This window comes from Ranitomeya variabilis, chromosome 2, assembly GCF_051348905.1.
Source record: "Ranitomeya variabilis isolate aRanVar5 chromosome 2, aRanVar5.hap1, whole genome shotgun sequence".
Classification (NCBI taxonomy): Eukaryota; Metazoa; Chordata; class Amphibia; order Anura; family Dendrobatidae; genus Ranitomeya; species Ranitomeya variabilis.
Window position 1 is genome coordinate 211,451,850 of NC_135233.1, and position 24,031 is coordinate 211,475,880.

The 24,031-nt window shown below is 44.8% G+C and overlaps 1 protein-coding gene across 2 annotated transcripts in view; it reads left to right on the plus strand.

Annotated features, from left to right (window-relative positions):
• The window catches only part of LOC143804934 (kinesin-like protein KIF14), a 239,885-nt gene that overhangs the window by 110,323 nt on the left and 105,531 nt on the right, over window positions 1–24,031 (plus strand). For both annotated transcript variants that reach the window (XM_077283557.1, XM_077283558.1), the window contains exons 8-9: window positions 1,974–2,081; window positions 2,192–2,308. In XM_077283557.1, coding sequence (XP_077139672.1) covers window positions 1,974–2,081; window positions 2,192–2,308 — 225 coding nt within the window. The remainder of the gene's footprint in view (window positions 1–1,973; window positions 2,082–2,191; window positions 2,309–24,031) is intronic.

The window sequence follows — 24,031 nt, forward strand, 5'->3', positions numbered from 1 at the left end:
CACATCTATGAGGCCATAATGAACGGTGCAGAGCATTATATGGGGCACAGCTTTATATGGAGCATCTATGGGGCAATAATGAATGGTATGGAGCATCTATTTTTATTTTTGAAATTCACCGGTAGCAGCTGCATTTCCTACCCTAGGCTTATACTCGAGTCATTAAGTTTTCCCAAGTTTTTGTGGCAAAATTAGGGGGGTCGGCTTATACTCGGGTCGGCTTATACTCGAGTATATACGGTGTAACCCCAGGTCTCCCATGAGGGCGTGATACAACTTCTATACTGTGGCCCTAAAGCACAATAACCTTGCAAACGTGAGCTCTTAAGTGGCACAGAAGTTTCGATGTTGGTGATTCCTTGCCCTTAAAGGCATGATCAAAAGCAATTGCTTATTAGCCCAGTGCAAATCCTACATCAGTAATATGCAGCTACAACCGATTCCTGCAGGGGAATGACATGCCGACACTCGCAGATTGAAAGCATGAAATTTAGAAGTGCTCAATAGAACCAGTGTGGAATCCATGGTTTTATTCAACGGCAGGATTCTGTGTCAGTTGCAAGTAACTCCTGACCAAAGAACATCAAAGCCTATGAGGAATTTGCTTAGTACTAATCCTTACTGTGAGAACATGCATAAAATTTCAGATGTTAATATACTGTTAATTTAACATTATATATTTTTTTAATATACTGTAAATATGTAATTTTTTTGGTGGGATGGTGGAGAGGTATGAAAGTTCATAATCCGTCCCTCGACCAAATCCAGTGTGTGACTTGGCCAAATATTAAGTACAAGGCAATCTGTGCAAGTGTTGAACAGGTCCATTTGGATGTCTTTGCCTGGTAAGATAAAGGGTCCTCACTGACCGGCTGTGTACCTTTAGACGGTGGTAAGCAAACAAGTCTGTGGATACTGAATCTATTACCTCTCCTGAAGACAATTAGTCCCATAACTGTATATTTGTTTAGTTATAAATTTGCAGTGCAACCAGGCCTCAATCTGCAAGTCCTTTGACATGGGGAAGAGGGGGAAATACTTTTAACATATATGCTCATGGTTAAATTTAATAAACTCCCTAAATTTCATACTTCACATTTTTAACATCCCTTTCTGATAAAAAATTTGCAGCCTGGTCCAAGTTTGACATTTTTTCATTTGTGGGATTGTCCCTCCTTGTAATATAGGCTGGATGAGAAATCTGCATATATCTGATAGTCTTAGATTGCTTCAGTACAGCTCCAGAACTGCACAAATTTACTTTCAATGTGCACTCCTAGTCTAAATCGAACAAAGTCCAGCTCACCATGATCATGACTAAGGGTGCTTGATCACCAGAAACGCGTTATCACATTTTATTCTTTGTAATCGCTGATGTTTTTATCCTCCACTGAACAGATTTCTCAAGTGAATAAAGAAAAGTTTTTTCACTACCTCGTTGAGCTGGATTCCGCACTCCTAGTCTACAGCTTGATTTATCTGCACACCATAAACCTTTCAATACTTCCCCTCTTTTTCCTTTTCAGATTTGCATGAAGCTCCATTCCTCCTCTTCTCCCCTTCTGCCATCTCTAACACTGAGTGGATGGAGGGGAAATGAGAGAGAAAGAAAGTTAAAAGCAGCAGCAGGAGTTCTGATGAATTTGTAACATTTTTGCAGAGTACTCCGCTAGATCAAGGGCTTAGATTTTTAATGAAGACTATTTGTAATTTTGCTTAACTTTTGCACTTAGGAGGCATATGAACAGTAAAATCTGGTTGATGGCGTCCATAGTCTCTAACTAGTTGAACCTTTTTTTTTTTTTTTTTTTTTTTTTCACCTTCTACAGCAGTGGGAACTTTTTTTTTCCCCCTCCCACCACCATAGAGGTGAGGTACTTGATTGCCCCATCTTATCCCTGACAGAGATTAATATTTAATTTTGGGCAGTAAACTAAAGCCTTTTTTTTTTTTTTTTTTCTTCTGATTGTTAGACTTGGCTCGAGTTGGGCAATAAACAGAGGGCTACAGCAGCAACAGGGATGAACGACAAGAGCTCCCGATCACATTCTGTTTTCACACTGTCTGTGACACAAACAATGGTGAGACAACATGGACATATGTCAAGCATACAGCCGTTCAATAATGTGCATTTAAATATTATTTTGGCAAACTTTTTTTTTTTTTTTTTTTTTTTTTCTTTTGTCTCTAGAGGGAAATTTTGGAAGGTGAAGGTCATGACCACACAAGGACCAGCAGAGTAAACCTGGTAGACTTGGCAGGGAGTGAGCGATGCAATTCCGCACAAACCAGTGGCATTAGATTAAAGGTAGGTGCGGGCTTTATAATTTCTATATTTAAAGGGAACCTGTCACCAGGTTTGGCTGATATGAGGTACGGCCATCACCTTTCATGGCTGATATACAGTATTCTATAATACTGTGTGTCTGCCCCCAACCCGACCTGCAAGACAAAAAAAGTAACTATTATGCTCACCTGCGGGGTGGTCCAAGGGGCATCTATGTTCTTGGTCCAGTGCCTCCCTTCTTGCGATGCAGTCCTCCTCCTTCTTGCTTTGTGTGGATGACTTGTCCCTACGTCATCCAGAGTCTCCCCAGCATCGCGCTCCTGCTCAGGCGTACTTTTGTTCTTACTAGGGTAGAGTAAAGTACTGCAGTGCTGTGGTGCTTTGACCTTTCCCGGCGCCTGTGCCCTGCAGTACTTTGCTCCTGCCTTCATTGGAGCAGGGAAGTACACCTGCACAGGAGCGCGACCCCCAAGGAGACACACGAACCAAGAAGATGGATGGCATCGCAAGAAGTGAGGCGCCGGATCCAGACCAGCGACGCCTCTTGGACCGGACCACCCCGCAGGTGAGTATAATGAGACCGGGTGCACACAATCCAGAATTAGCAGCGATTTGGACGCAGCACATATTCACTGCGTCCAAAGCGCTACTGTTTAACGCAGGTGATTCCGCATGTGCTCACTGTACTATGTGGGTTTGCCGTGTCCAATACATTCTATTGGTGAAACTTCTCTTGCAGAGATGCGCCTCCCTGCCTGACAAATTGACATGCTGCAGTCTGGAAAGACGTGCCACATGTCAGTCTCCGCATGGAAGCCGTGGGCGTCTGTAGACTCATAGTGGACATGGGATTTCTTAAAATCCCATCCACTATACAGAAACATCATGATCGCAGTGTCCAACCCCAGGTGTTTACTGATCGTGTGCACATACCCTCAAAGGTCGTGTGGTTTGTGTTTTTGTGTTTTTTTTTTTTTTATTCTTGTCTTGCAGGTTGAGTTGGGGGCAGATATACAGCATTATAGAATGCTGTATATCAGGCCTGAAAGGTGGTGGTGGCCATATCTCATATTGGTCAAACCCGGTGACTGGTTCACTTTAAGGGGAAGTTGAAGCAGACAATTGTGTTTTTGTAATTATTTGGGGGGCAGCATTAAAAAAACAAAAACAAACCCAGCCTGAGGACAATAATGGGTACAGGTTGTATTTGTGAAAAACTAGTGATAAAACATGTATGAGAATATCTGATGTGAAGGGGAATGGTCGGATAGGTATTTCTGACTGATGACTTGTAGGTCATGGTGATTACGCACCTCACAGGATCTGTGACCATACGACTGCTGCTGAGGGCTTGGCTTAGGAGGGACAGGGCTCTGTTTTCCTGTCCATACAAACATACCTTTGCTAATTAGGAAAGGGTGGAAGAAGCCAGACAGGAAAGCTTTCACCTTGGCGTTCATTTCAAAGGTGTAGTTCCGTTTGGAAGACTTGGAAGTCTGGTACAAAGTACCCATGATAGTTGTAGTGGTGCACAAGGTGTCCCAAAATACTTTGCTCCCGTTCAATGATGCAGGGCATCTACAGGAACCTGATGATAAGAAAATGAAGAGCTTTCTAAAGAGAGCCTGGGAAGCTTGAGCAGCAGCCATTAAACTGAATATAGCGGCCACGTGTACAGCAAGATCTCTGCGCGCGTGACTTGGCCAATTAGAAATAAATGCCTAAGGGATCAACTGCTCGCCAGCCTTCCGGACATGGGAAAGGCAGCAGGTTTTCCTGCAGATTCTTGGGCAGATGCAGTGCCTTCTCAAATTTTAGCTAGAAGGACCCTCTGGTTTAAAAATTGGACCAGAGACTTCCACTTGAAGTCTAAAAGATAACTATTTTTTACCCAATACTGTAGTATATATATATATGCTAATTATATTAGTTCGGCCTTCTAAAACATCCCAATTTCTCATGCGGCCCCATGGCAAAATTAATTGCCCACCCCTGCTCTATGGCATACCCTTTTGAGAGTGAATATAGATCATCCAGAGCAGGGGTTCTCAGGTCACCAGGCAGCGTTGGATTCTGGGGGTCATGGGGATGGTAGCGGTGCCTGTGCTCTGGGGATGGTGAAACGGGTATTAAAAATAAAAAGGAAAGCAAAAATTAGAAAAGTTTGCGACGCCAGTTGGAGTGTTTGGCTGTAATATGGCCGGCACTGCAGATGATCACTGGGGAGTAGATGATGGCAGTGCAGGTGTTTAACTCCCCTTCAACTAGGGCTAGCCCCCAGGGATAGTGATAGAAGTAGATGGTGCAGAGTAATAAGGCAGGAGACAAGGAAAATCACTTAACCATTTAATGAAGTCCAAATACAATTTCAGATGATGGAATACAACTCTCACCAGGTATACATTCTGCTCTGCGCGATGGGAGTTCTCTCTGCTGTGCTTCAGTATAAACTCCCTGCTGCTTTAAACCCTTCTGGGACAAAGGTTTCCTGGAGTCTGAAACTTCCAGTACAGCCAAGTACTCACGGCGTTTTCTCTCCTGGCAACTTGCAGTGTGAATCCTATGTGAGGCACGTGTTTTTTCTTGCACAATCTGACTGATTCTCTGTTGCTACGGAGTTCCTGGGGGAAAAACACTTCACTGCTGGTTATGAAAACCACACAGCATCTCAGCTTACCACCCAACTCTGGAAGTCTGGATGGCCTAGGGGCTGATACCCTGATCCTTCTCAGCACAGTCCTTGGAGGAAGCACATGTCTCTCCTCCCTCAACAGTTTCCATTGTCTTTTCTACCGACCCTTCACAGTCTAACTACGCCCCTCCCCTCCTAGTTAAAGTATCTGTGCAAAGCTCTAAGCTTCAGGCAGAGTAAGGGAGCGGAGTAAATTTTGTGTGCGGTTGTCCTCGGCAAAGAAAGCACATCTCCTATCATTTGCAATACACATATAATAGTACATATGTGACCATTTCGTGGTGCCAAAAATGCCTGTCATGGGTGTGTCAAATGCTACAGATAGTCGCTCTGCATCTGGCTGCAGAAGGTCTCGGCATCTGCAATGCCAATTGCATTCTTAATTCTTCTGACCTGTGGACCCAGTGGCAACCTCCCTCCAGCTCCAGTTGACACACCTGGACCTTGGTGTTTATAGACTCTGCTTCAGGGAGTCACTGGGGACATTTTCCCCTTGTGAAGGCTCGAAGCAATAGCAGTCGGCTTAGTTTCTCTCTGGTGCTGTTGGACGTTTGGTGTCATCTCTGGAGTCTGCTCAAGCGAAGATGCTTCCCCCTTGTCTAACTTCTTGTCTTTAGTGCACAATGAGGACTGACCAGTGCTCACCTCTCCCCTCCTTCCCTATTCAGGGCCTTGCTCCAGGGATATACAGGGCTTAGGTACCTGCTTGGCAATTGGTGTGGAACTAAAATGGGACGGTAGGGGATGCAGGGTGCTATATTGCCTAGGGGTCTCCACTCCCCTCTACCTAGCATTTGGGCTTCCTTTCCCTCTTCCCCTCGTGTTGCACATGGTCTTCCCACACTGTGTGACATTCCCTCTGTGGGTCATGCCTAGACGAGATCTTGGATAAGACTGCAGACTCAAAGAAACTAACAGCAGTTTGGATTGGGGAGATCCTGAAGACGAGGGAGGATTGAGAGACCAAAAGCCATTCTCCATGGATTAGTTTAAGTATGGTCAAAGTTTGGAACACAGGGCTGTGGTCTGACCAGACCATAGAGCCAATACTGGTGACTGGATCGAGAGAAAGCAAGTTGGCTAAGTAAGGTCTGCTCTGCTGTATGAATTGTGTACAGCCGAATAGGAAGAGTAATCTCCAACCTTGGAGCTAAGGTGGCACCACACATCAACTAACTGCATATCCAGAATCCAGGTCTGCCTCAAATACTGTCACTCTTGCTGGTAGAGATTTGTGTAAAGCAATATTAACCCCTGTGGACTCTAGAATCGGGGTTGACACTATGAAAACACTGGGTGTAATATCTGTGTCTGAGCATAGACCTAAAATGTGTTTCGTGAAGGAGGAGCAGGTGTACATGTTTTTCTGTGCATATGTTAAAGTACTTGAGATTGGAGCGACCCCAAGGGCTTGGGGTACTCGGTATACCGGGTCCTTTGGTTCTCAAGGGGGAATGTCACGGTGGCTGACCCAGTCCGTGGCCCTCGGGACGTCCATGGTTAAAGGGGAAAGGTTTTTAAAGGGGAAATGTTCGTGACGCCACCTGTGGTATTCGATCAGGGTGACCGACGCTGCTTTAAGGGGTCCGCTGGGGTGATGTTATGGCAGCTAAATGGTATACCTTCCCACAGGTGAAGTGTGTCCCCAGGGCTTCCCAGTGTGTAGATGGTGGATGGTGTGAGGCACAGTGAAGAATGAGGATACAAGGTTGCAGTCTCTTTATCTTTTACTGAAGGCTTCAGCATCCACAGTCCAGAGCACCAGATCACAGGACAGGCTGTCTGGCCGGTTTGGAGGCAAATCCAGAGTCCCCTTATCCAGGTGGAAATCAGTAGCCTTCCTCTAGTGCCTTGGTGTTTGTAGTACATTACTGCTAAGCCTCTCACAAGGTCCTCACAGATGTTGTAGATGTTATTGATATCTCTCTCTCTCTGTCCCCCAGATGGATAGGTCAAACCCATATGACCGGTGGCTTGAGGCTTTTTACAGGGATCATGCTCCAGCCTCTCGTGGGTGCCACCTTGTCTCCCGGGTATAGGGGCGGATCAGTAACTTGCAATTAGTTGTGCTGCCGGTATCTGGAGCAAGGCATAAAGAACTTTTGCTCCCTCGGTGTTCCAGCTACCGGGATCCTGTGCCTCAGAAGGAGGCAGCCTGTGCAGGGCAGAGCTCCTTCTGGTTCCACTCCTTTGCTATGACTTCTTCTCACTCTCTACAATACTATTCGCTTTTCGTGTCCTTTCTTAGGAACTGCCGCACTTAGGGCAGGCGCAGCCCCGTGACCCTCTGTCTAGCTCAGCTAGCAACTGCCTAACTTCCTCTCCAGGCCACCAGTTTTAATTAAGTGTGAAGAGTAATAATCTTTATTTTTATATAGCGCTAACCTATTCCGCAGTGCTTTACAGTTTGCACACATTATCATCGCTGTCTCCGATGGGGCTCACAATCTAAATTCCCTATCAGTATGTCTTTGGAATGTGGGAGGAAACCGGAGTGCCCGGAGGAAACCCACGCAAACACGGAGGGAACATACAAACTCTTTGCAGATGTTGTCCAAGGTGGGATTAGAACCCAGGACTCCTGCGCTGCAAGGCTGCTGTGCTAACCACTGTGCCACCGTGCTGCCCTAATAGGAGCATAACTCCCCCTGGTGGACTGGAGTATAAAATGTGTTTTATGTTTGTGGTACCTGGTAAAGAGATCTCCTTTATTGCCTCCTAACGTAACATCACTCCCCCTAGAGGAAAATGACATTGTGTGGAGCCCTAGGGTCTTGGTCGTTGCAGTTATCTCTTCTCTGGAAGCTTAAAACCCCTAACATTTAAGGAGCACAAGTTCAGAGGCCATTTTTTGGAGGTGGTGGTTAGTGCTGGGATTTTTAGTGGTAGTTTGGTGGGGGAAAAGTGGGGAGGAAGAAGATTTAAGGTTACATGTAGTCTTATCTATACCCTGACTACTAAGCGCAGGGGTAAAAGCAAGAAGAAAAATTAATACCGTAGTGTTCCAAGAACACACCATAATGGGAGATTTGGCTGGAACTATGGAGCTCTAACCTCGGCCAAAATTCCACTGCCCTAGGTAAAGGAATGAGTCCTACATACAGAGGGAAGGGAAGAAGCAAACGAAGATCCAATTTAATCTGAAGATGACCATAAAATCCGAGTGTCTCAATTATTATAGTCTATAGGGCATAAGGAAGTTCAACGATCAAAGTAAATATAATCAAAAACTAAATGGCAAATAACTACAGAACCAGAATATACTAAATATGCCTACTGATGTGATGCCTTCTATTATATTTTCTTTTGTTAAAGAAACTGGGATGGGATGGTAAAGGTGTAAGGGTAGAATCAAGCTTCATACAACAAGAGCTATAAAAGAAATGTTTAACAAAAGCCTTCTTTCCTTACTGGACACTAAACACCTAGAATCCTAGTGAATGGTTAATGGGCAAGGCAACTTCAACTGAGCAATGGAAAGAAAAAAGTTTTGGTGACTTTACCAGAGTCAGGCGCCTCTGTTCCAGTAATGAAACATTTCAGGCTGATAGTTCCATCATTAGCCATCAGCTATTTTACAGAGGCTATAACGAAACTAGTGTCAAATGTGCATTTAAGGAGATCATGAACACACCCTGCAGTAGATTACTCAGTAATAAAATCTTCAATCCAGATTCTTCCTCTTCTTCCACATAGGTCACATTTTCAAGCTAGTTTAGTCCACAATATAATAGAATACAAAATGTTATCCTTAAATATCTCCCTATTGGTAATCGGGATGTTGCTTTACGCATCATCATTCAAGGTGGCTTTTGGCAAGAAGATGTTGTACTCTCTGTAGTTTATGGTCTCCTTGTTTGATTAGTTGACCCGCGGTTTCCACCACATGGTTTTCGCTTAAAGGGTTTAATAGGTGTGGTAGGAACAGATGCAATGTGTGCGTTTTTGCTGAAAACAAAAGCGCTTTCTTTAAATCGTAATGTCACTTATCATATCAAAACTTTAATCAATTGTGAGTCTGGCCATGTTCTCTACTGCATAGGCTGTCCAGAGTGCTATATTTTCTACGTAGGGTAAACTGACTATTCTTTAAAGTTTTGTAGTAAACACTTAGCTAACATCAATAGTAATAATCAGGATTACTCAGGGGCTGTTCACAATTTTACCGACCTACACCAAAGGCGATCTGTCCAACATTTTTTTTTCTTTTAGAATTGAAAGTTGCCTGTCCCATAAGGGGTGGCAATTAGCAAAACCATGTAGTATTGAGGGAAGTGTTCTGGATTGTCGCATTGGACACTAAACATCCTAATGGGATGAATTATATAAAACAGATCGTTATCTATTGAGGCAATGTTTAGGGGTTGTGATACATTTTATTCATCTCAAATATCCCACAATGCTACAAGTTGAAAAAACGATAAAGGTTGCACCATTATTTACCAAGAATGTTTAGTCTAGAATATTGAAAATGCATTACTGCCATAGAAAATAGGAGAAAGCGCTATATAATGTACACATGAAATATTTATCGGCAAAAATTGCTATGAAAAAGGAAGATACTTCATGCATAAATTGGCCAATGTATGTGAGCTCAATTGCCACATCAAGACATCCTTTATAATTGGGTCCCTGTCCTGTTTTCTCACTTCTCCTGGGCAAAAAAAACTACAATTTATGGGTCAGGAGTGGACCAGCTAACTACTTAAAATCACCTGTGGCTATTGGGAGTGGGAGTGCACATGTCCAAAAAGGCTTAATACAAATGGGGAACGAGCAGCACATCCAAGCTAGTGTGAACAGACGCCAACCAGTGCATGTGAACCAGTGCGCAGGCGCCGGGAAAGGTCAGAGAGGCCCGGCGCCTGCGCACTGCAGTACTTTGCTCTGCCCTCAACAGGGCAGACAAAGTATGCCTGTGCTGGACCCGCGGCAGGAAGACAATAAGAGGACGTCATCGTATGAAGGCTCCGGACTGCGACACCCATCGGACCCGAAACTAACCGGGACCGCCCCTGGGTGAGTATGATATAACCTGTTTTTCTTACATCCGGTGCTTATCTACAGAATTACAGAATGCTGTAGATAAGCCCCTGATGGCGGTGGCCTTAGCTCATATATGATTTTTGGGGTGACAGATTCCCTTTAATGTTGCCTTCTATGCAGTTCAGAGTGGATCCTGCTGAAGCCTGCGAGCATAATGCAGCTTTCCCTGGCATTAGGGCACTTAAGACTGCAAGCAGATGCTGGTATGGGGGCAGGAAGGTGGCTGAGGTGGGAGAGCTCTGACATGCGTCCGAATGGTGGCATTGGCCAGGCCATGCCCCCAGATATTGTTAAACTTTTACCCCTTCTAATTACTTGACAAGAAAAATTGTTTAGAAAAATGACACTGCTGTAAAGCTAACAGGAGATGAATGTTAATTTATTTTGTGATACAACTCTGTGGTTTAAGGGCATAAAAACTTTTAAGTTTGAAAACTGTAACATTTTCTAAAATTGTTATTTTTACGAATGCAAAAAATATCACCATAAATTTACCACTAACATAAAGTACAACATGTCAAAAAAAACAATCTCCGAATCTCTGGGATACGTTTTAAATGTCATTGCATCATAAAGTGACACTGATCAGAATTGTAAATTTTGGCCTGGTCAAAAAAGTTAAAAACCAGCCTGGGGTGAAGGGGATTACTTTTTATGTGGCTGAAGAACTTAATTTAAATTCAGTGCTACTTTACCTGCAGGTAAATCTAGCCATGGACGATGATGCAGGGGACCAGGGGCTGTAATAACCGCGGTTGCAGAACTTGCAACTGGGCCCATGTGGGTGAGAGGGCCTCTGACGCCAGCAGAAACTTCAACTGGATGTGCGTCTTTGGATGCACATCCAGTTGAAGTGTATTGTGGCACTCTCCCGTTGGGTCTGTATGGTACAATACACGCTGCCAGCCAATCAGAGGCAATCATCTGATTGTGTGTGTGTGTGCACATGACTGGGGACACATGGCAGTGACATCATGTGCTACTGACGCTTGTATGCTGAAGTCAGCTACCAGCTTCAGAAGAGGATGCAGCGCGGCAGGGGAGCTGATGAGAGGTGAGGTATGGGCGTATTTTTTATTAATTTTTTGCTCTGTGAACTAAAGAACAGCAGCAGAATAGGACCTAGGATGAGGGATATATCACCAGGATTTAGCCCAGGATGGATCCTGGGGGACCAATATCCCTTATGCTGGGACCCAGGAAGGATAATGTATTTATTATATTTAATTTCTCTTTTCTTCTCACCCCCACTCACTAGGGGTGGTCTTTGTTGTCCTTTCTCATTCTCTGGTCCTCTACCAGAGGCCTGGGAGTTTGAGGTTTCTGCTTAGGATCTTGGTTGTTCCCAGCCTTGCGCTTTTCTGGACACAGAGCTCAGATGTTGCTCCTGGGATCTGTTGTAGCCATTTTCCAACTTGGGGGTCACTGCTCCAAGTGCTCTTATTGCCAGTGAAATCACTGTTACCTTCACCTTCCACATCTCCTCCAGTTCTCCTTTGAGGCTCTAGTATTTCTCCAGCTGCTCATATTCCTTCTTTCTGATGTTGCTGTCATTTAGCACTGGCACATCTATTATCATTGCTTTCTTCTGATCCCTGTCTATCACAATGTCTGGTTGGTTGGCCATCACCTGCAAAAATGGCGCCCCTGCGGTCTGGCCGCCACAATGGTATTGCCTCCCTAATCTGTGGTGGCATCATGTCTGGAAATAAATGGAGCTCCCTACACTAGGTAAACCACACATCCACACAAAAGCCCCCCTGACCAGAAGGGGAAGTACAAGCCCCTAGTTTTTAGGGTGACTGACTCTTCTGGCTGGTGGGGGAGGAGTACAAGAGAGAAGTGTAGTGTGAGGAAGGGAAGGGAAGAAGACTCGTGTAGAGACAGGAGTCCCCAGGCTTGGAGCCATTGAAGGTTCACCCCAGGATTATGCCGAGAGCAGGACACCAGTGTCTTGAGCTACCATGGATTGCAAATCTTGAGAGCAAAAATCTTGAGACTGCAGGTCCTCTAGCCACCCTTGCAGCACCAAAAGTACCATATTACAGAGGCCTCAGAGTTGGGACTGAGAGAACTTCTGCAGTAGCTCCAGTCAACATGCATTGTGAGCTCTTTGCAAGAACAGATAAACAGGGAGCACAAATCAGCTCATATGCTGTTGAATCTCCAAACAGACTGGCATAGAAAGGAAGGCTTATTCTACCCATTTAGTGGAGTGGACTCCAGCTGCTTCCAGGCTTGCCAAACTCTGGACCTGGTGACCAGTACCCCTGGACCAACTTGCTATCCATCATCAGTAAAGGTAAAGACTGAATTCTTTCACTTCCTTGCTTCTTTTTGCTGCACTGCTCACTACAACCCCCATTATCACAGCAGGGGCCCGATCCACCTTGCTGCATTACCATCTGTCTCCTGGGGATCTCACATGCAGCACTGGCCATCCCTGGCCAGACACCTCAGCTGGCATCCTGTCAAAACTATGAACTATTATCCCCTGTAGATATTCCCCTTTCACGTGTCTGGTCAGGGCCACAGTGCTGGGCAATTGCCACTGTGCCATCCCTGATAGGCTGCCTGCCTGGCTACTGAGTACCCTAGCCCACGTGACTGCAGCACTTATGCATCTGCAGCGCCCCAGAGTCCTGGTCGTTGCAGTACTGATGCTCCGCCGCTAAGGGGGGCTATGGTACGTCTGATGGCACTGAAGGAGTTCACCTGACCAGGTATCACAGACACCAATACACTTCACAGTCTGGCCTCCAGGGGGAGCTAAGGGTGCTATGTATTAGGCCACTCCTCACAATCTGGTAAAACTGGGGGTTAGATAGGAAGTTAGTCAGAAGCTGACTGGGTTGGAACCAGGCAACATCCTGTGGCAGAAGGTGTTGCAGGGGAAGATTCAGGGGGGTCCCTGTCAGGGGTGGGATCCTGACAGAGGCCTAGCGAACAGAAAGAACGTTACGGGACCGCGCCTGCACTTCATTGGGGCGGTACCCCAAGAAAGGACAAGAAGCGAGGTTTATTGTGCTGAGTGAGAAACGAGATCAACGCAGCAAGAAGAAACACCAGTAGGAGTCGTGCTGTAAGACGAGGCAACATCCTACTGAGGCGCGTAGCCGGTGGCCGGAAACGCCAAGGAAGTATTGAGCTCCAGGCCTTATTTCAAACCTACGGCAGGACAGTCAGTTATAGGCAGGCTGTCTCACTCAAATCACCTAAGACGACATAGGGGGCAACAGTTGGAGAGGGGCGACACTAGGGTCCCGGAAGAGCTCCGAGCCTACCCGTCATACGGGTGCGTCCTAGCCATATCATCTGGGGGGACGAAGAAGAACATCAAAATCGAGTTGTGAGGGAACTTCAGAAACAGACACAACAGTTGTGGGGACTATCCCGTAAGCACAGCAGGGGAGGACCACAACACACAAGCGCTAGAAGGTAGGCACAGATTTCCACCTGGAAAGGGAGCTCTGGAGGTGCCATCGGACCGGCCGGACTCGCGCAGCCCGGTTAACCGTATTCCGGACTGAGGATCCTGAAGCCTTCAGTAAAGGGGTAAAGAGACTGCAACCTGGTGTCCTCGTTATTTACTGCGACCTGCACCGCACCACAACCTCATCACATTCTCAACTTTCACTGGACGCCCCTCAGCAGGGTTACAGAACCCCAGAACCGAGATGTAGAGGCCCGGTACCGGGTGCCCCTCGGCCCTGCGGCAGTGGGGGCGCTCCACATCTGGATCTTGAAGTCGCACAGGATTTTAGCCCTTTCATTCTCCACCACTTTCTCTGGGGTCTCCCACCTGGACTTAGGGGGACTTAGCCCATATGCTGTGCTGGTGTTCCTGTATACCGTTCACTATACGCTGTTCCTACTTTCATTTTGCATCCTGCCACTGTGTTGGACAGTTTCTGAGGTTTCTTTGCATAGTCTGCACCTTGGGTCTTGTTTTGTGTGGTAGATTCTGGCTTCTATGGATCTGGTACTTAGTGCTTGCTCTGGTGTCGCTATGATTAGTGCCTCTATGCTGTCTCAGAGTCCAGCTTTCTCCAGCCATTAGTAGGATTTCTATATGTTGGCCACCTCCATTATCTGTCGATGGTACATCCCATGCAGCGGCTTATCTTGCCATGGTGCTTCATGTTCCTGTTCTTCCTTCCAGATCTGTTGTTGTTGCTGCCTTAGGCTTTCTCCCAGCATCTCATCTTTCTTTTGGTGCCTTTTTTTTCTGATGTATTCCTTGTTTTACCCTTGGCCACGACAGCACCCACATGAGAGAGAAGGGATCCGCCCATAGGAACAGGAAACCTACAGAATAAAAGGAGGCGGTCCCCCCTCTCCTCCTATAGGAATCCCAAGATACCTGCAGCATGAAGAGGATTCCTGGGCCAAATGCATCCGCCTGTGTGGTGTCCGAGAGAACAGCAGGGGCTGCGGTACCAGATGCGGTGATGGGGGAGCCCCTGCTTGCTGCCTCCCCCCTCATCTGTCCACCGATCCATGGTCCGGGGTGGGCCGCCCGGCTCCATGAGGACACACGCGCGGCAGTGGCTGGCTTTTCATCATAGTAGCGGCCGTGCAGTGAGGAGAGCAGCGCGTCTAACCCAGAAGTCGAGTACTTTCGGGTTGGGTCCGGGGAAGCAGGAGATGCGGCACCAGTTTTAAAAGACTGTGGCGCCGTCAAAGCCAGCGTGTGTAGGTGTGGCTTCACTGGCCAACGAAGCGCACCTACCTGCGGCAGAGCAGCGTCCTCCCAGCAAGGAGGGAAGAGCAAGAAGCGGCACAAAAAGCAGTGGTCGCCCTACAGAGAAGCGATCCGCAGCCAGGCAGAGGAGTGTAAAAGATGATCTACCTAAGACTCCGCCTCCAGAACCAATACATATTCAGCTTCACTGGGTGAGTGTTAAAATCCTCTTCCTATATGCTGATCTATTCATCCTATGTTCCCATCTCCTTTTAGACTAGGAAATGGACACAAAAGTCCAAGCATAAACAATGTGCCCTATGCACACAGCTCCTCCCGGATTCATATGTTGAAAGATTATGCCCCAACTGCATCAGTCTAACCTTACAGGAAGAATGGGTAATGACACCAGCGGATGTAAGAGCCATAATTCGGGAAGAAATGCGGGGTTTGGGGAACACCAGTGGTTAAATTACACAGCTTCCGAGCAGATCCCTCTCACCAAGTAGACTCAGATTCAGGTGACGTGCAGGAAAAATCCTCAGACACTCCAAGTTCCCAATCAAGTTCATCTGAGAATGAAGGTGGTCTGTCTCTCAAATGGTAGCATAGATAATTTAACTAAATCCGTCAGGAATATGATGGGATGCCCTGATACAAAAGGCTCTAAATCCGCACAGGACATAATGTTTGCTGGGTTGGCCCAGAAAAAAGTAGCACCTTTCCAGTGATTTCAACTATAAAAGAAATGATTAAGAAAGAATGGGATAGGCAGAACCTGCGAGGTTTTTTTACCATCATCCTCTAAGAGCTACCCTTTTAGTGATGAAGAACTAAATTCCTGGTCCAAAGTGCCCAAGGTGGATGCCGCGGTAGCGTCCACATCAAAGCAATCCGTGCTGCTAGTGGAAGATTCAGGAGTCTTACCAGACCCTCTAGACCGTAAGGCAAAAAACAAGTTAAAAAGATCATGGAAAGCCAACACGGGGGCATTCAAACCTGCCATTTCTAGTACATGTTCCGCCAGGTCATTACTAGTATGGGTGGATCAGTTGGAGGAGCAGATTAGAGGTAAAACACCCAGAGAAAAAATTCTGCCAACAATTCCTCTAAGGAAGCTGTAGCGTTTCTAGCAGATGCAGACTCACTTCGTTTAGCGGCCAGGTCAGCAGGCTTAGTGAACACAGCCTGGCGAGCACTCTGGTTAAGGAGCTCGAAGGGGGATGCACAGACAAAACCAAAGCTCTGTACGATCCTGTGCCAGGGTGAGTTTCTATTTGGAAAGACATTTGATGATCTTCTAACCAAGGCAGGGGAGAGGAAGAAAGGATTTCCTAATCAATCTCATCCTTCTTACAGGAGAGCCTTTAGAAGACGCTCCTTTATCAGGAATAAAACGTTCGAAACCCAAAGAAATCGTTGAGAAACTAAGGACACAAAACAAAAAAGTGCATTGTTTAGTGGATCCTATAGCGCAAGGCGGAACAAGTTCCACTAATACTCAAGTCTGTGGTAGACTAGAACAACTTTTCCAGAAATGGAAACTTATAACATCAAGCCAGTGGATTCTTGACATCATAGATTTCGGGTTAAAAGTAGAATCTGGGGGTGTGGCCTAGCTTCTGCCATGTGAGGATGCAGAGGCTTGGAGCTCTCTCAAAAAACCCCATCCAAAGCGACCAAAAAGCTTTATTTTAGAAACTAAGCATCTATATTAATGCTACTAAACAGCCTTTATACATAGGCTTTGAAACAAGACCAAGAGCAAGCTTCTAGCTGCAAAGCAGATGAGGTTTTGTCCTGTTCCTCTCTGCCTGCCTGAGAGAGACTGGAGCCGCCACCTTGGCCACGCTTCTCCTCACCAAGTGACTGATTTAAGCAGCTCATCGTCTGCGGTGCTAGTTTCCCCTGCTCAATGGGGCTAGCATAGAAGGAGGAAGAGGCGAATTACAGCAGCGGTAAAGTTTGGGAGCTGAATCCTTCCCTCCCTCCCCGTAGCACAGCGGCATCAAAGAACGGCATGGAGACCCCCAGACGGGGGAGACACACCTGCAGGCTGCAGACCACAGCGGAGGACCTGAGCTAAAGCCGTTCCCTTTACAGCAGCCGGCGGTGAGTCACTCCTTACCCGCCGGCCAGAACTCCTTCCCTGCATCGGCGTGAGCAAGTTTCAGGACGGGGATCCCAACCTGTACATCGCCGAAGACAGACGCCGCCTAGCAGCAGGAGCACCGGACCCCCGGACAAAGACAACTACTCCAGACCCTCTTCACATTATATTGCTGCACCCAGCAGCTAACAAGCTGGAGCACCGCTAGGAAGAATAACAGCAAGCGGTGAGTTCCCCTTACCTCCACTGTCAATCAGACCCTCCACGCAATCCAGGAACAAGGCTGGAGGACTCCTTCCAGAGTGTTGCCGCCGCGATCTGCAGCGCTGCTGAGTTCCTCCTGGGGGTAACCGCTCCGGAGCCTTCACAGTGAGGACTCCGCTTCTGCCGGCGAAAAACAACGCTGGAAAGTTCAGAAGAGGACTAAGGCACCTGCGACGCTGGACATCGCTCCTGACCGCTGAGGATAAAGTCTGAAGACACAGCAGCGTCGGCTTCATCCCTACACGTTGGGACATAAGGTAAGCTCTGTACTGGAAGCTCCCCTAGACAGACGAGCAGAATAACGCACAGAGCGGACGCTCTGAATACCTGAACAGGGAGCGCTGCTGTGGAACTATCGGGTCGGCTTACAGGAGACGGGGAGCAACGCTGTGGAACTTGTTGTATTAATGTGACAGAGACATACTGCTGTGGAATATACAGAGCTTCCCAGACAAGGAGCTATTGCTGTGGAGACCTTTATAAGATATTTATAAGCGGGAGCCAGAGTTGTGGAACCATATTTCTATTTTTATTATCATAAAGCGGCTGAGAGCATCTGCTGTGTAACAAGCTTCATAGATTATACTTTAATAAGTGGGTTCAAACGTTGTGATACAGTGTGCTATACTAAATATATATATATATATAAATATATATATATATATATATATATATATATATATATATATATATATATATATATATATATATATATATATATATATATATATATATATACTCTCTACAAAGAGACGGGAGCCAGTGCTGTGGATTTATTTTGAGCTTACATCAGCTCACTGCCTTGGAAGAGTGCTTGGGTACTGCCCCTACAGTTCTTTAAAGCCTTAGAGAATATTGTCACCTGATCAATCTTCAAGATCTCTCAGCACTAAAGGTACCGTCACACTAAACGATATCGCTAGCGATCCGTGACGTTGCAGCGTCCTCGCTAGCGATATTGTTTAGTTTGACACGCAGCAGCGATCAGGATCCTGCTGTGATGTCGCTGGTCGCTGAATAAAGTCCAGAACTTTATTTGGTCGTCCGATCGCCGTGTATCGTTGTGTTTGACACCAAAAGCAACGATACCAGCGATGTTTTACACTGGTAACCAGGGTAAACATCGGGTTACTAAGCGCAGGGCCGCGCTTAGTAACCCGATGTTTACCCTGGTTACCAGCGTAAAAGTAAAAAAAACAAACAGTACATGCTCACCTGCGCGTCCCCTGCCGTCCGCTTCCTGCTCTGACTGATCGCCGGCCCTAAAGTGAAAGTGAAAGCAGAGCGGTGACGTCACCGCTCTGCTGTTAGGGCCGGAGCTCAGTCAGTGTCAGGAAGCAGACGCCGGGGGACGCATGTAAGTATGTACTGTTTGTTTTTTTTACTTTTACGCTGGTAACCAGGGTAAACATCGGGTTACTAAGCGCGGCCCTGCGCTTAGCAACCCGATGTTTACCCTGGTTACCCGGGGGCCTCGGCATCGTTGGTCGCTGGAGAGCGGTCTGTGTGACAGCTCTCCAGCGATCAAACAGCGACGCTGCAGCGATCGCCATCGTTGTCGCTATCACTGCAGCGTCGCTTAATGTGACGGTACCTTAAGGCCATAGCACCACCTGGTGGCAGTGTTATTATATTTTAACAATTGGGATCATATAGTCTACAGCTTCACTCTTTCAGTTTCAATATTTAAAGAAACAGTCACTATTATTATTACATAATTTACCACTACTCCTATATATAACTTAGCCATCTAAAATGGAACAAAAAAAGGACACAAGGAAATTTACTGAAAATAAACAATTTTCAAGTAGCTCTTTTTCTCGCTCCACAGAGGATGTTTCAAATCGTTACAAACGCGACCATCCTAGATCTCCCAGATCACCTGCCAAACCATTTTCTCCCCCATCTAATAAACACAAAACACTTGGGATTACTTTCAGTGGCATTCCGAAACCAAACTCGCAAAAAACCCTGACCTCTCTTTCAACTAAAACTAACACTAATAGTTCTCAAAACACCAAAGAGAACAAAAAACAAACTTTCGTTGACCTGAATACTGCCGTCTCAGAGGGTATGGACACCTCCAAATCCAATAAAAGGTCCACATCAAATAGAGACTCTACTGATGGCTCTGGTTCTGATGAATCTGATTTCTTTAGAGACTCTTCCCCTAATGAGAGCCCTGCCACTCGGAGAAAGATTGACTCAAAACATCTGCTGGATGAGGGGAAATTGGATTCTAGCGAGAGTTTTCTTCAAAAAATCTCTGAACTCATCGATAGGAAATTGGAAGGTGGTCTAGAGAAATTCCAAAGTTCGTTTTCTATGGTATGTGAGGGCATAACAAAGAAACTGTAAATAAGTGAAAAAAAGGTGAAGGACTTAGAAATTAGAACAGAAACTCTTGAGAAAGAAAATTCAGACATGAAAAGAGAACTTACAAATCTTCATTTTAAATTAGCTGATCTTGAAGATAGGAACAGAAGGAACAATATTAAAATTCGTGGCATCCCTGAGGATATTCCACAAACAGGCTTATCTGAGTATACCAAATCACTTTTTAAGTCAGCTGTACCGAACCTAACAGATTTGGATCTTTCTATAGACAGAATTCATAGACTCCCACGTCCTTCTAATGTCTCCCCTGATAAACCTAGAGACACCATTCTGAGGATCCACTTTTTCGAAACAAAAGAAAAGGTCCAGAACTTTCTAAGAGAAAAAGGTTCTTTCCCCGAGCCGTACGCTCACATAAAAATTTACGCGGACCTCTCGAAACACACAATAGAAGTACGTAGATCCTTCAGAGAGATCACCGCTAAAATGAGAGATAAGGGAATTCAATATAAATGGGGCTTTCCTACCAAATTATTGGTTCCGCACAGAGGGAGGATAATCCCTTTGATCAGTCCAGAGGAGGGCCTAGACTTCCTCAACTTCATTTCTGAGGAGAAGTCTCACAGCTAGAACGTAATCTTTGATATGCATCACTCTGAAGCTCTCTAATATTCACTATGGGGAAATTGGGAGTCTCTCTTTACACGAACTTTCCCCCATATTAGAAGAGATCTCACTGTGAGTGAGATCCTTCAAGAGAACTTTAGCGGGTTCTCACTTCTTGCTGTTTTAAAAGTTTATAAATTTGTTGTTTCAATTGTATGTAATAAACTTGTTCTTTTCACATTGCTTCCTATAGAGTAGAAGTCAGTTAGTGTCTAATGTCCCTACGGAGCCTGTCGTACAATGTCAGGGGTTTAAACAGCCCTTGGAAGAGATTTACGGTGTGGGAGGAGATCAAGCAGAGCAAGGCAGATATCATATGCCTCCAAGAGGTCAAATTCATTGAAGGTAAACATCCTCCGTTCTCACACAAAATCTATCCACATATCTTCTCTTCTTTACAACAAAAAAAGAGAGCCGGAGTAATCACCATAGTTAGGGACTCAGTTCCTTTCCAGCTAACAGAAGAAATCAAGGATCCGCAAGGCAGGTTCCATATCTTGGTCTGTCTGATAGACAATCATCCACATACTATTGTCAACATTTATGCCCCAAACAATAGACAGAAAAACTTCCTCAACAAACTTTTAAAAAGAATTAAGGCACACCAAAAAGGGGTTCTGCTCCTGATGGGGGATTTCAACATTGTCCCGGATGGGTGCATTGATTCCTCCTCAGCCACTCGCCATCTGGCACCTTCCTTAAATGACTGGATCAGGAATAATGAGTTTTATGACGTTTTTCGGTGCCTCAACGCCTCTTCCCGGGAGTACTCACACTACTCCTCTGTCCATAAGACTTCTTCGAGGATCGACCTGGTCTTAACGGACATTTTTTCCCTGCCTAAATTCCAAAAAGTAGCCATCCTAGATAAATCGTTTTCTGATCATTCCCCAGTGTTGACGGAAATTAGCCTTTTCCCACCGTCCCAAAATTCTCACACATGGAAATGCAACGCTACTCATCTTAATATCCCCGAATTCAAAACAGAATTAGAGGAAACCATTAGGAATTACTTTGTGGACAATGACACGGAGGGAATTGACCCGTTCACTCTCTGGAATGCCCACAAGGCTGTTCTGAGAGGTAAACTCATACAGATCTCTTCCATATGTAACAGAAGGAGGAGAGAGAACATAAAAAACCTACAATTACAAATCAAAATTAAAGAAGCCCAAAATAGCCTTCCCTCGCCATCTTCGGATATCCATACTGATATCCTTAAACTCAGGCAAAAACTGCAAGCGACTATCCAATCTGATTACGACTCAGTAATTAAAACTTCTAAATTCAAAGTGTACTCCTCTTTAAATAAGCCGACAAAATTCATGATGAATAAGCTTAAAAGAGAGAGAATTAAAAATAGAATAACCAAAATTCAAAATCCACAAGGAGAGTTTAAATATCACCCAAAAGAAATTGCTGATACCTTTGCAGAATTTTATCATAACCTTTATAACCTCAAATTAGATTCCAGTACTCCCCAACCGGATAAAGCAGCTATTGAAGAATTTTTGAAGGACATGCACCTTCCTAAAATAGACCCGGTAGATCTAGATTTCCTAACCGCACCTTTCCATACTGATGAAATAAAAAATATAATTCAAAATTTAAAGACACAAAAAGCCCCTGGACCTGATGGTTTTGTTGGTGAATATTACAAAACCTTCTCGGATGCCCTGTCCCCGCATCTGGAAAAGATCTTTAATGGAGCATCTGTTGCTGGCTCCTTTCCAAAGGAAATGTTAGAGGCAACTATAGTCATGATCCCCAAGAGCCAAAACGATTTAGACAAGGTCCAGAATTATAGGCCCATCTCTCTTATTAATTGTGACCTTAAAATTTACTCAAAAATTCTTGCTGAGAGATTGAAGATTGTCCTTCCCAAGCTGATCCACAATGATCAATTGGGTTTCATCATGGAAAGACAAACTTCGGATGGGACCAGAAGGCTTATTAATATTATCAATAAAATAAGCATAACTAAAATCCCTTCCTTAATAATTACACTAGACGCTGAAAAAGCATTCGATCGAGTCAATTGGAAATATCTTAAAGCTGTCTTGACCCGTTTTGGCTTTGGGGATGGATTAATCACATCCATATTTGCTCTATATTCTTTTCCTAACGCGCGGATCTTTATCAACAACCATATTTCTAAAACCTTTTCAATAAGTAATGGTACCAGGCAGGGGTGCCCATTGTCACCCCTTCTATTCGCGCTGGCTATCGAACCTTTGGCGATCCAAATCAGGAACAATGATCTAATCAAGGGTATCAGCACTACTCATCGTCAACACAAAATCAGTCTCTTCGCGGATGACCTGCTACTTTCCCTTTCGGACCCAGTTACCTCAGTTACAAATGTGTTGGAAATTCTGGAATTTTTCTCTAGGGTTTCCTACTTTAAAATTAACAATAAAAAATCCAAGCTACTTCAATTTAACTTGGACAAGCAATCTGAGGAGTTCTTAAGAACAAGAACGGGCTTCACCTGGGAAGAGACTGAAACCTCATATCTTGGTATATTATTCTCTAAAAACTTCTCTTTTACTGTTAAAAGTAACATTGGGAAAATATTAAAAACGATCTCACAAGATTTTCTCACTTGGACTAAGTCTGGGCTGACATGGACTGGTAAAGTTCTTGCAGCTAAGACAATTGTCCTCCCCAAAATCTTTTACCTGTTTAGATCACTTCCACTATCAATCCCTACTGCTCTCTTAAACAAAATCCAAAAGTCGATTAATTCATTCATATGGGGTAACAAAAGAGCGAGGGTGGATTTATTTTTATATAGAATATTTTTAGCCAGAGGAGGCTTGGGACTACCGAACATTCAGGCCTACTACCTCAGCAATCTCATAAAGCAAAGCCACATTTGGTTTAATCACTCTTCAAAACCGGCTTGGGTAGATTTGGAAACCTCTTAGAACAATTACCGCCCCCTAAAATACTGTATATATGATAGAATATTTAAATCCAAACCCCGTAGCTCTTTACACCCCATTATAGAAGCTATTTCTGCCGCTTGGATTAAATTGGCAAGACCCAAGAGAGGCTCCAACAAATCAGAAAGTTTATACAACTTTCCACTCAAACTTCTTACAGACCTCTATGATTCCCAGTTACCAGCGAATTGGCCAGGACTGGGTATCAAAACAGTCAAAGACTTATATGACGGTAACTTTACTACCTTTGAAAAATTAAAAAAAAAATTCAATCTTCCGTCTTCGGATTTCATGGCATATATTATGCTAAAAGAACAAATTAATAAATTCATAAAGGGGCCATATTCCAAAGCAGAAATAGCAACCTTACTCCTGAATAACACGGACCATAAGTTGTTTTGGAGTACTAAGTATCTTTACAACTATTTTAACAACGATACTACTTTTACTAAAAATTCCTATTTCAACCGCTGGGAAAAGGATCTGAGATTTCCTATCAGTAAAGAGCATTGGGAAAGGGCTATAATTAATACCTACACATCTAATATATCTCTTACACTCCATGAGTCCTTCTTCAAGTTATTGACTAGATGGTATCTGACTCCGGTAAGGCTGTCTCACTTTGGTGGCACACATTCCCCTCTCTGTTGGAGAGAATGTGGGTTTCCAGGAAGTTTGCTGCACTTATTTTGGAGCTGTCCAAAAATCAAACCCCTCTGGACACAGATATCCATCTACACTAATAAAATCCTCAATAAAATTTTTTCTCACCCCTCAAACTGCCTTGCTCTCTATTGACCTGGACTGTATACACCCTTCCCTAAGATATGTGATTGTACACATATTTTTAGTTACAAAAAATCTGATTGCCCTTTATTGGAAGAATAAAATGGTGCCGGGACTTTCTGACATTGTCGACAGGCTCTATCTCCATAATTCATTGGAACGCAGATTCGCAGTCGTAAACGGAAACTTATCCAAGTACAGTTTAAAATGG